Source organism: Protopterus annectens, chromosome 4.part0, assembly GCF_019279795.1.
Source record: "Protopterus annectens isolate FY-2018-M chromosome 4.part0, PAN1.0, whole genome shotgun sequence".
Taxonomy (NCBI): domain Eukaryota; kingdom Metazoa; phylum Chordata; order Ceratodontiformes; family Protopteridae; genus Protopterus; species Protopterus annectens.
Window position 1 is genome coordinate 286,934,061 of NC_056733.1, and position 13,076 is coordinate 286,947,136.

At 36.8% G+C, this 13,076-nt stretch overlaps 1 protein-coding gene across 3 annotated transcripts in view; it reads right to left on the bottom strand.

Annotated features, from left to right (window-relative positions):
• The window catches only part of LOC122799302 (L-serine dehydratase/L-threonine deaminase-like), a 420,485-nt gene that overhangs the window by 144,321 nt on the left and 263,088 nt on the right, over positions 1 to 13,076 (bottom strand). For all 3 annotated transcript variants that reach the window (XM_044068268.1, XM_044068266.1, XM_044068267.1), the window contains exon 6: positions 6,581 to 6,808. In XM_044068268.1, coding sequence (XP_043924203.1) covers positions 6,581 to 6,808 — 228 coding nt within the window. The remainder of the gene's footprint in view (positions 1 to 6,580; positions 6,809 to 13,076) is intronic.

Below are 13,076 nucleotides of genomic sequence, written 5' to 3' on the forward strand. Positions count from 1 at the left end.
TCACATATTTCCCACATCCTCTGACAGCCTTTTAAGATGTAAATTATTTCTCCAGCATGGGTCTTCTAACTCTATGAGCCTCTTTATTAAGCTCTCCAGAGACTTTTTATGACTCAAAATAGTGGCAAGACACTCTTGTAATCTCAAGGCCTCCGTGCTTATATCCAATCCCTGAAAAGATGTCTTAGTAAAACAAACCTCCAGCTTTATGATGACGATTCTCAGCTTTAAAAGTTGTAGTGTCTTCTATGATCTCTGCCAACAAACCCATCAGTGCACTGAGGTCAGCCCCCATCTGTCCCCCAACATGAATGCCCCTTCTCCTTCTCCTGTGGACGGTATCTTCTATTTGGCTCTGTTATCAATCAAAACATGGAGGGATCTTATATATAGAAGGCATGTGCACAGCACAGCTTAAGCCCCCCATCATACGGCAGCAATTGCAACTCTTTAATCTGTAGCTGAAGTTCTGCTCTACTGCTGCTCATCTCATGGTTGCTAGCTCAGAAGTCCCTTACCTTTCTTTGATAATTATGAAATGTAACCCATCAGAGCCATCTGACTTCTCTAAACCATTTTACTAGCCTGCCTAGAGACAGATGCTTGCATGATTTCATGTGGCAATCAAACTATCTACAGATAAAAAGACAAATGAACTTCAGATAAATACTATATTCTATTCTATGTGTCATGAATTGGAGGACATATATAGTTTAGTTTCATTCCGAGAGGGTCAGAGTATTGCATGAGTCAATGATTAGCAAACTCAATTAACATTTTGTGCCAAAAAGCAGTACAATGCATAAAAGGCCATGTTTCCACAGATGTGGACGAGTATGAATGTGTTGAAGCTTGTGAAGGTGACTACGAACTGGCTGAAAACTATGGGCTTAATGTAAATAAAAGAGAAAAATAATGGACAGAAGTGTGAAAGCAGCAACTTGCAGTTAATTGGAAAAGTAATCACCACAGATGCGGAATTGGTTAAAAGACAAAATGATAACTTAAACACAACAATTGGTATGTGTTAGATAAAATTCAAAGTTAATGGTAAGTTTAAAAAAGAGGTATCATTTTGATCAAATTAAATTAATGCATGAGAAAGAGTGAGTTTAAGCCTGGTAAATGCAAACGGTTTGATCATTACAATAATGATTCTGAGTAGAGTGATGCATGTGACAGAGGGTGAAAGAGATGTAAGACATTTTCCTTTTGTTTGTAAGACAAATGTAATTAAAAAACTGGCTTCTAAAACTGAAAGCAAAATAATGTACAGAAAGAGTTTTTTTCTGGGTTCTGTGTAACTACTGGGAATTTCTTGACTGATACAGGTGTCGATGTAACATGATGTCACGTGCTATACGTAGACGTTTCTTGATGCATTTGCATGAAATAGAAAGTGAAATCTGTAGCCCTGCAGGAAAACTCAGGTCCATTGGTACTATTTTAGCCATGTCTAAGTGGAAGGGGCACAAGTCTGAGTTCTGGGTTTATGTGCTGGATGGTCCATACATAAATAATCTGCACAGCAGAGCTGTGGCATATGAAATGTGCTTAACTATAAATTAATAAAATCCCAGGAACTGGAACGTGGTGGCTAAATGATTTCCACAGTTACTGCTATAAGTAAAGAACAACAGGTCCACTCCACAACAGCGAATAGATGTATAAACTTCAATCCAACCACATAGAAAAAATCCACAGAGCTTCTAGATATCAGGAACGTTCTTTATTTAACATGCAGTAAGCGCTTTCACCCAGACGGCTTCATCAGACTGTGGTTTCACCCAGACGGCTTCATCAGACTGTAACAGCATGTATATTCAACAGTCTTAAATACCAACATCAATTAACAACAGGGCGGTTTCATTTTATGCAATTAAATAATTAAGCTATTAAAAAGAATTTAAAACCAGAACACAAAAAATTTTTAACTATTTAAAAATATATGTAATATAACTTACAAATGAAAACAATACTATGATAAATGAAAACAATCAATGGCCTTATTAAAAACATCATCTCCTGAATACTTTGGATAACCTCCTTCTTTTTAATACTGGTTGCAAACTAACCTTATCATTCAAGCCAGGACTTGAATCTGCTCTGCATCTGACGATCCATCTTAGTTCCACAGTCTGATGAAGCCGTCTGGGTGAAAGCGCTTACTGCATGTTAAATAAAGAACGTTCCTGATATCTAGAAGCTCTGTGGATTTTTTCTATGTGGTTGGATTGAAGTTTATACATCTATTCGCTGTTGTGGAGTGGACCTGTTGTTCTTTACTTATAGCAGTAACTGTGGAAATCATTTAGCCACCACGTTCCAGTTCCTGGGATTTTATAGATTATTTCATGTTATTTTTGGAACGTGGTTCCTCTGCGCAGGTCTAATATTTTTTCTCTACATTATCTTAACTATAAATTAAGTCAGTGTACATGTTTGATAAAGGTGGCCTGCTTAACTGTGAGCCAGTAAAGATGAAGCTAAACCAGAATGCTGTTCCATATGCCTTGTCCACACCCAGCAGAATTCCATTTCTTATGCTCTCCAAAGTAGATGCTGGACTGAAATAAATGCAAAGCCTTGATATAATCAAAAGTGTAATTTAGAAAAAAACTGAATGATGCTATTGTGAGTGAATGTTTAATACTACCTACACTAAAATACATAGCACCTAAGCTTATTAATATTACATTGGTTTCCACACTACATACTTCCACTGGGTTGTGGTTAATGTCAATATATACAGAAAGTTAAAAGTTAATGACCTTCATTACCCCTATGAGAATGTTCTGTTTCAAAATTCTGCCATTAGTATAACTTCAGTACCCACCTGAAATCTTTCAGTGTAAAGGGACTGATTTACTCAATGACTAGATGGTACTGTTGTTAAGGATACATCCTGGTTTTTGGTCCAGATAAAGAATCACATGATTCAAGATTAAAGGCAGTGCACTATAATATCAAAAAATCTGTTTTAAAGCTAAGATATGATTAATGCTGCTTTTTGAAACAGTGCTTGAGTACTGTGACTGCAGTATAGGTACTAGTTGAATCAGACCAGGGGTACACAAGGTCAGAGCAATAACCAAGTTACATGATTCAGCTTATGTAACTGAGTGAAGATAAGCTCAACGTATGACTCACTATTTGAACAAGTTTATACCTGACTTGTTAAAGATAAAACATGCCCTGGTCATGGGGACATGGACAAGCCCAAGGATTCAACAAAGTAAAAGAAATCCTAAACACAGCTCCAGCACAAGCTTACTATGATGTCACTACGCTAACAATGGTGTGTGCAGATGCCAGTAGCTATGATCTAGGTCCATTATTACTCCATATGGATGAACAAATGTAACAAATGTGATATCCTGTCACCCTTGCTCCAAATGTTAACACATTCTGAATAGAGATATTTGAAAATCAAAAAAGAGTACCTTGCAAGTCTGGGTATGTGAAAAATTCTCAAAATACCTTTTAGGGTTCATGAGTTTCTAGCTTCAGGTTGACTACAAACAATCAATTTGTACAGCCTACATAAACTGTCACTGAGGTGCCAGTGATGTATTCATGTCTTTTCAACAAACATTTACAATGCTGAGTGGCACAACTTTGACATCCAAAACATCAAAATTGAAACAAAAAAATAAATCAAAGCAGCTTTTTTTGCAGGAGAGCAAGCACCTCCTGTTCCCCCTACACCCCTGCTTAATTATATATACTTATTCTGAGATCAGACTACACCACAGAAAGGGGCAATTTTCTGAACACTGCTGTACCACAATCACTCACACTGTAAGTTTTCCATTTACTCCTATATGTCAACATTTCTGATGTCAATGTTTTGGTTTAAAGGTTTTGTCACTCAACATTTACAGCTGTTGCGATATTGCCATGAAGCTCAAAGACTGTTACTGACACTAAGAAAGTTCAAAGCTGGGGGCATTCCATATGCCTGAATAATAGTTGGTTGTTGCAGATATGTTATCCAGAAATCCCATACATGACCAACCGTTGTTAAATACCGAAGAAGACATTGCCATATATGTGCAAAGCATGATGATAATTTGAATAGTAAGTACTAAAAGACTAGACAAGCTTAAGCAAGCTACTCATGCGATTAAGAATTAAAACCTGGTATCTAACATGTGTGTGCATTGGATGGCAAAATTGTTTGACACAAACCAAACACCTCACACATAAGTACTGTCCATTTAGAGTGTGTTATCAAATCATGAAAGCCTGTCACTATATCAAGACAGAAAAGTAGTACTTTCATCAGCAGAAGTGCTAAACATAAAACACAAAGGTTATCAAGGTTGCCCAAAATGTCAAGAAAGAGCCAGATTGTCAGTGTGATGGCCAAACATTATAGACATTATAGACCTAGTGTCCAACTGTCGATTCTATATTGTGCATAAACCACAGAGGCAAAAGTTACTAATGCCAACTCAGTTACCATAGGTCCATGGCAAAAGATATCTGAAGACTTATTTGAAGCTGCTGAATTATTTGAGGTTGAAGGCGAAATCTTCATCATAGTTGTGGACTATTACTCTTGTGACATAGAAATAATCCATACACCAACAAATGAAAGCCAGATTCGGAACTATGTTCTCAAAGCATGATTTCCCTGTTGAAATGGTTACAGACAATGGTATACACATTATGCCAACTGAGTTCCAACAGTGTGTTACTGACTATCAGTTCACCTTATTGCTTCAAGTCCTCACTATCTGCAATCAAATGGTGAAGCTGGCGGAGAGCAGTATAAACTGCCAAAATGATACTAAGACAATGAAATCCTCATAGAGATTTCATGGCATATTGAGCTTCTCCACCCAGCTCCACAGGAGTAAGCCCTTCACAGCTTATGTCTGAAAGATAAATACAAGTTAACATGCCAGTGTTGGAATTCAGTACAATAGAATCAAACAAAATGACTAAAAACCAAAACCTTTATACAAAATAGTCTGTGACCGATGTCATTCTGCACACCCACTACTTCTGCACTTTGACACCTGCTGTAACCCACTTTGTCTCCCCCACCAACTGTAATCCGAGAGTTGTCCACTTAAAGTTGGAGAGGAGAAAAAGTGGTACACAATGAGTGTTGCAGTGGAGAAAACTACTGAACCACAATCCTACACAGAACACAAAAAGATGGTGCCATAGTTCAATGAAACAGAAGACATATTTAATTGTTTTTGACAAGTGTCAACCAGAATGCAGTTTTCCAGAAAAATCATTTAAACTAGTTTGAGCTGAAAATAGAAAGCTCAATGTTCAATAAATCTGTATCCATACCAAATAAAAGTTATATCAATCAAACATTTGAGACAAGGATGGAAATTCCAGTTTGACTATTCTCAGTGGCAGACTATGCACCATTTGATTTGATCACATCATATTGATTGTGACCGTTCCTCTTCCTGATATTCTTGACTATAGCTTGTTTAGTGATGAGATAAAAGTAATGCGTATTATAAAAGGCTGTCTCAAAGATTTCCTTCCAGAGGTTCAAATCCCATTTCTATTCACGGTTTCAGCAGCATTCAAATGACCAAGACTGGTTGAGAAATCTGTATACCAAATCACTTCAGAGTTCGAGACTGAATCATTGGGATAGTTAAGAAATTCTACAAGTTTCCTGTTGTAATGCACTTTCACGTGTTCCATAATAATTGTATTGCTGTTGTGTAGTAATTATGTTCTTTTGCAGCATTAGTCCATTGTGTTAAATGCATGGTTAAGATTTTTTCCCTTAAGGACGAGCTATGGTAATAAGTGAAATAAAGCTATTAGAATGCTTGCATATGTTGTGAATAGGTAACATATCCATTGTCACTTTAAGACTATAGTACAGTGTTGCAATTTATGTATCCCATAGTGCATTGCACATCTAGAGTTAGTTGGCACAAGATGTCTGAAGTGTTAACATCTTTTCTGTTCACTTGCTATATTGTTCAGAATAAAAGTTAGCTGTTTAACTAAATGATGGTATATCCTAGATTTCCTATTATTAGGTAAGCATAGATAAGTACATGGACAGTCAGCTAGCCTGATAATGCATGGAGATGGCATTCAGCTACACCACCAGTGTATGCTCAGATTATGTCCTAAATACTGAGGATTAGCCAAGAAAAAGAAGATCAAGTTGTCAAAGGTCAGAGATCCACAACACCTACTGCATTACCATTGCTCACCCCTTAATCATGCAAGCATGTCCTAAGACCATGTTAAGTCACATAAATCAAAATGCCAGGACCTATTATAAGGATTTTGCTAGCTAGCTCCCTAGGTTCATACACAAACAGGCAGTGCCCATGTATCTAGCATCCAAAAGGAAAATTTCCTAACAATGGACAGCCCATCAAGACTTCACAATACACCAAGTGCTAAGCTGATAGGGAAACACAATGACTCAATGCAGAAATGGCTAACAAGTCCAAAATTTAACTGGATCAGCAAAAAAAAGAAATCAAATAATGCTGGATTTGTGCCATCTGAGTCAATCTGGTATATTCTTTCATCACAATCAACTGTTACAAAATAAAGTTTGGTTTTATCATACCTTGTGATATCTGGAATTGAGACCAGTTTTCCAGCCTTTACTGTTGCATTCAGACTATCAGCTCCTTTAGTTTCCATGGCAACAACAGGGACATCAGACCAGCCAACCGCATGAAGGCCTTGGATGACTCCGCAGAGAAGACCTCCTCCACCAACAGATAGGACAATTGCACCTGGCTTAGAGGTGAGCACACTCTTGAGCTCTGTTACAATGCTTGCATTACCCTCCCTGTAGAAAAAAAAGATAAAGTCACAGCGGGACTTTCCAATTTTTGCCTTCCTCATCTTACTCATTTAAACAACATAGCTACATACAGCAATGAAAAAAAACCAACAATGTTGAAACTGAAAACTAAGCTTTCATATATGAATTATTGTCATTACCGACATATTTCATTGTCTAGTAGTATAATTTTCATAAACAAAGATGCCAACAAATGTTACTCACTCACAATTATTGAATTATTATGGATTAAGATTAACAAGTGTGTGTGTGTGTGTGTGTGCGTGTGTGTGTGTGTCTTTGTGGTAGTAATAATGAGAATTCACATACTATACACAAGTGCACATTAAGACTTCACAAAACGTGTGTGTGTGTGTGTGTGTGTGTGTATATGTGTATATATATATATATATATATATATATATATATATATATATATATATATATATATATATATAGGCAGAGAGAGAGAGAAAGATGGGGGGGGCTGAGACACTGACAAACTTGCTCTGACACAGGATGTTAAGGGTTAATGGGACAAGACTGCTTAAAGATAATGCAGAGCACCTGAACCTATGAGTCTAAATCAGCTGTTAAAAGAAAAATGTGTTTGTTATACTTCAGATCAGCAGATGAGCTCAAGAAAAAGCATCTGAATGTCTCAAAGTAGGACTGGTTTTGCCTTTGGGAAAGCCAAAAGTAAGATGCTGTGATGTGGACCAAAAGTGTGGGATCAGCTGGATGGCATAATACAATTTTCAGCTAAGCACTGCAACTCCATTACTACTGAAGTTCTTCTCCAGCATAGTCTGCAAGTGATTTGCTGTATAATGGTTCAGACAGAAACCTGGCCATGCTTCTTAGCACTTCTTCAAAACCTGGCCATTGCTTGCCAGCAGTGAGGTGGAAGATAAGCCACAATTTAAACATAAAATTTCAATAGAAATCTTGATGAGTGGATGAGAAATAGAAAGTTCATCCTGGGGATCACTCCAGTGGCTCTACATGATAGAGGCACTGGGAAGTAACGTCGGCCGGCATGATGCCAGGGCATTTCTATGAGCTAGGCTTGTAAAGTTCCAGGGACATTAGCCTAGTACACACCTATGAACCTATAAACCTATAAGTGCCCCTGCAATCCTAAACAAAGTTTTGTTAAAAAATACAGATTTATTACGACTAACCCTAAAGAAATAAACAAGAAAGGTATGTTTTCTTATTACAATTGTGCTACTGCTTGTAATTATATTAACTACATATACTGTTTTGTCTGATTCCACGGTGGTGCAGCGGTAGCATTGTTGCCTTACAGCAAGAGGTCCTCCCGTTCGATTCTCAGATAGTGTGCAGGGAGTGCCTATTGTGTGGAATCTGTATGTCCTCCTCGCCGGTCGAGTGGCATTCTGAAAGACATGTGTCAATGGGCATGCCTTCGTTGAAGGTTGGGCGTCGAGCTGGCAACTCGGCACCATGAAAAAAATCTACTGCCAATCATTAGTGGACCGGAATTCTGCTGTGGCGACCCCTAACCGGGAAAAGCCGAAAGACAACAACAGATACTGTTTTTGTCTATCTATTTACGAGTACTAAGGCTGAATACAGTTGACTACAGAATATTTTATTATGCAGACTGCAATATTTGTAATGTCTCATCTTTCTACATATATCAGTTTATTTTGTTTATATGCATTTGAATGGTTTATTAAAGTTACATGGTTTGTCTGAGCCTGCTTGTGCTTGCTTTATTCCATCCATGCAGAAGGCAGGAGCCAGATTAATGCTGGCCAGGCAAAGAGGATCAGCATTATCTATCTATCTATCTATCTATCTATCTATCTATCTATCTATCTATCTATCTATCTATCTATCTATCTATCTATCTATCAATCTGTCTGTCTATTTGTCTATTTGTTGACCATAGTCCCAATAAGCTACTGACCTTTTTTCAGTGGAGAACATCTACGGAAAAGCTGCTAGAGCTTTTTGGGTGCTAGGAAACCACTGGTTGCTTTTCTATAGATTGGAGTAAGAACCTAAAGTCTGTTCCTTCCTTACACAGGTAGTTGCATAACCAATCTGCAGACAGTGGAGGGGGGATACTACCTGCTGGCAGGACAGTAAGGATAGACAACAGCCTTTAATTACCCTGGGACTCATTACTGGTTTCAGTTAATACCAGCAGTGATAAAGAGGTAGGCAGGGGGCTACAACTCATACAGTCATAACTACAATGGAGGGGTTTACAGAGAACTGCAATTGTAAGTGGGATGGGGACTAGATAAGCAGCATGCTCAGACTGCCAGCATTTTTCAGCAGTCCCCTACACTACGTGGTCTGTCAAGTTATCATATAATGCAATGCAATACATTACTGAACAGTTTGTAATACTCACAATTTAAAACAAAGTGAACAAAGGTGTAACAACCACTGTCTTCTAAAATGGACTTTTGTAATCCCTAGAAGTTTTCATTACAGTTCACTGAGTCCCATCTCCATAAGGACTGCACTTGAGGATTTCATCTCCTAGATGTTAATCTCACTAAGCACCAATTTCTATATGAAATCATTGCCAATGTGGGTTTTAAGAGTGCACTGGCTGTGATTCCTTTATTTTGGGAAAATGTCCTTCATTTGCATTTCTGTAATGGTGTAGTTGGTATATGTAAATTTGAGGGTGGGGGAGCTTCCTCCAAATTGGGCTTGCAGGGATCTGCCCCCTGCAAAAAAATACTTACTTTTAATTTCACTTGGCAGGTAGAATCTCAACCAGCTTAAATCAGTGAGTCACGTCTTGTTTGAGTTAAATGTCAGCAATCCATAAGCAAGGCTCCTTGGAGTTGTATTAAAATGATGCTACTGGTAAAATAAATGGCATTCTCAATAAACACTCAGGAAAGTTTTTAAACCATTTTGAAGCTTTTAGATACTTTCATTCTTCATACTAAATGCCTCGGTCATCATTCTGTTACACTAAACAAAGGATATTTTCATTTTATTAGTAGAACCAAATCTTGCTAATTACATCAATTAATGCTCAATCAGTCTTGATTAGTGGGCAAAAATGTTATTGGTTGCCCAAACACAATCAGAAAATACCCCCAAGCTCATTCTGTTTAAATAACAAAAATGGAGGAAGAAGGAAGATATTTTATTCAGGTCTACTTTCAAATAATAATAAAATAATTTGCTGATATCTCAAGGTAGGTCCTCAGCAATCCATGGCTGCATTGTCTCTGTATTGTTCCATATCTATTTGTGCTTCAAAATGCATATATAGTCATGCACAGCATGATGGGTAATGGCAAGGTCTACTACTCCTATTCCATGAGCAGCCCATAATAAAACCAAACCCGATACAAGAAAATGAATATTTGAAAACATATCAACTGCACCATTTTTTTTTCAACATCTGATTGGGGAATGAAGATATGTTTGTGTTGTTACCAATACGGGCAAGAGTTGGGACTTTTGCAGCCCCAGAAGAACCAGGAAAATTAATGGGAAATTCTGAATTACTGATGAAGAAAGATGAAAGTACACAAAGTAGTTTGCATTTTTCAGTCAATGACATTTCCTAACCAATCTAACAACAGATAGTGAATGGTTCAGTCACAGTATTGCTGCGTCAGAACTGGGAATATTTCTTTCTTAGCAGAAATTTGTCTGTATACTTAAGCATTAATCATGCAAATTAATAATCAAATCTGGTGGTTAGTTAAATTATACTTAATGGATAAATCTGTAGCTTTGACCCAAAAGCATGTCAACAAACTGGTCCTAAAATCTCATTCACTCAGAAAGAAAAAAGAAATGACTATGATTGAAGAAAGGAAGTGGGACTATTAATCTGGCTCATTGCAGACTGCATCACTATTACTTAAGTATGGTCCTTTCCAACCTGCATCAGCACTCTCCTCTCGTTCTCTCTCTCTCTCTCTCTCTCTCTCTATCTGTCAAGATCCATTTAAGCACTGACAGTGTGTATGCGTGTGTGTGCATGCGTGTGTGTGCGTGTGTGTGTGTGTGTGTGTGTAATATATATATACATATATATATATATATATATATATATATATATATATATACATATACACACACAAACATATATGTAAATATATATATATATATATATATATATATATATATATATATTATATATTATACATGTAAAAATAAGAACATAACTGGGTAACTGACACACAGGAGTGACTGTAGGACATATTTCTCCAGTTCTTTTCTAAAGATTTCTGCAGAAAGCCAAAAATAAAGGAGGGACAAATGCTCACAATCAGGGGCAATTTGTAAATGTCACTCTAATTTGCTTAAAAAATGAATAGAGCAAAATGTTTTCATCAACATGTATATTCTGAATGATAACAAATATGACACTTTAATGTCTTGTACTCTTGAGTGACTGCAATCCTCAATGATTTAACAAAAAATCAAAACATTTATGAGACACAGGACAAAAATATGAGGTAAAATCAGGGACATTCTGCAAATTTCTGAACAACTGAGAGTTGTAATGGGATACCTTACACCCCTCTAATCAGTCTGTAATAACATAAGTTCGTGAGTGTGGTCACAGGGTTCCAGCCCAATGTCCACACATGAACTCTGACTTGTTAAAATTTGTAGTATAAGTACTCTGTCCAAAACGGTTGTCCAAATAATTTTTAAAGGAAGAAATAGTAACTGAAATTCTTATGAAGAAAGGAATCTTAATCCAGATTATAGGTCTATACCGATAAATAAAATTACCCCTTGACCTTGCTTTGATATGATTAATACAAAAGTGATTGTGTCTACAGGCTTTCTTGCAGTTCCATCCATCCATCAACAACCCCTTTTCCCATTATTGCACATGAGGTTGGGGTGTCTTTTCAACAGTGACAATCATCTAGAGCCAATATTCATACCACCATTTGGCTAGCCACAGTTGTACTTCAGTACCATACACTCACATGCACGCTCATACCTATGGACAATTTAGAGTGCCCAGTCCACCTACTGCATGTCTTTGGAATATAGATCATCAAATTCAAGGCCAGACTCAACTCTTTGCAGTAAAAAGCTTTGTAAGATGATATTAATTTATTATGAAATAACAATAATGAAATGTATATCATTTTGGATGATGACATCTTTAGCTACCTTTCAAGGAAGATGTAGCTGTTATTCTTTTTGAAAATCTCGTTTGCACTGTCTCAAGTCATTTTATGTGCATAAGCTTGATATACAAAATTGATTGTGATACACAGGAATCAGCCAGAAGTATGTCTTGTATAGATTCATCATGCAAACCTCATCAGTTTTAGATACATTGCTAGGTATGTGACCCATGTGATTTATGGCTGCTTTCACAATGGAGTAAAAATGGATGTAAAAGACTGTTAGAGTTTTTATTTCCTCTAGCCTTATAATGGACCACTTCATCTAATTCTGATTCTTTTAAAGCTATAGGTTCCTTGAGTTTTAATTTCCCAAAGTACATTATTTTACATCTGTCAAGATTAAGTGAATACCAGATTCAGACAGCCAGCAGGAGAGTACTGGTAAATATTAATTTATGTCATTAATACCTTTCCTGCTTACAATACAAAAAGTTGCAGTCATCTGCATATTTGTTAAATCAACAGGAGTAATGTATTGAGAAAGTGGCAAAACAAAGATTGAACAATATGAGATGCAGGACAGAGCCCTGATGTACACCTTAAAGAATTTTAGTTGAATCTGAGGAAAACCCTTGAATGACAATAGCCTGACTTCTTTGAGTAAGTCAGTTAATTATCCAGATGATTATAAAAGGGTTATAGTTGAACTTAATCAGTGTATTATATACTATATAATTTGGCAGGCAGTCAACAGCCTTGGCTAAGTTGAGGAGTATTACCCACAAGCAAGTCTCAAATCAATAGCAGTCATAATCTCATCATAAAAAATCAACAAGGTTTGTTAATGTTGATCTCAGATTAATAAAGATATGGTGGTGTATATTAACTGAATCAATTGGTCATTTATCCTGATCCATAAGATTGAGTATATATCCTCCATAACATTTATCCAAGATCAAAGTAATATTGACTGGCCAGTAATCTTTGACATCTGATTTCCTAATCAGTCTTCGGGTAGTCAAAGTCTTCTAATAATAAACATTTTCTGTGGTCCAAGATCTTGTCAAGATTTTGTAAAAACTGAATATGTTTGTGCTTATCCGTGGAAGGACTCCAGTAGCATGCAATAACTCTGATATGATCCTTAGACTCATATATGT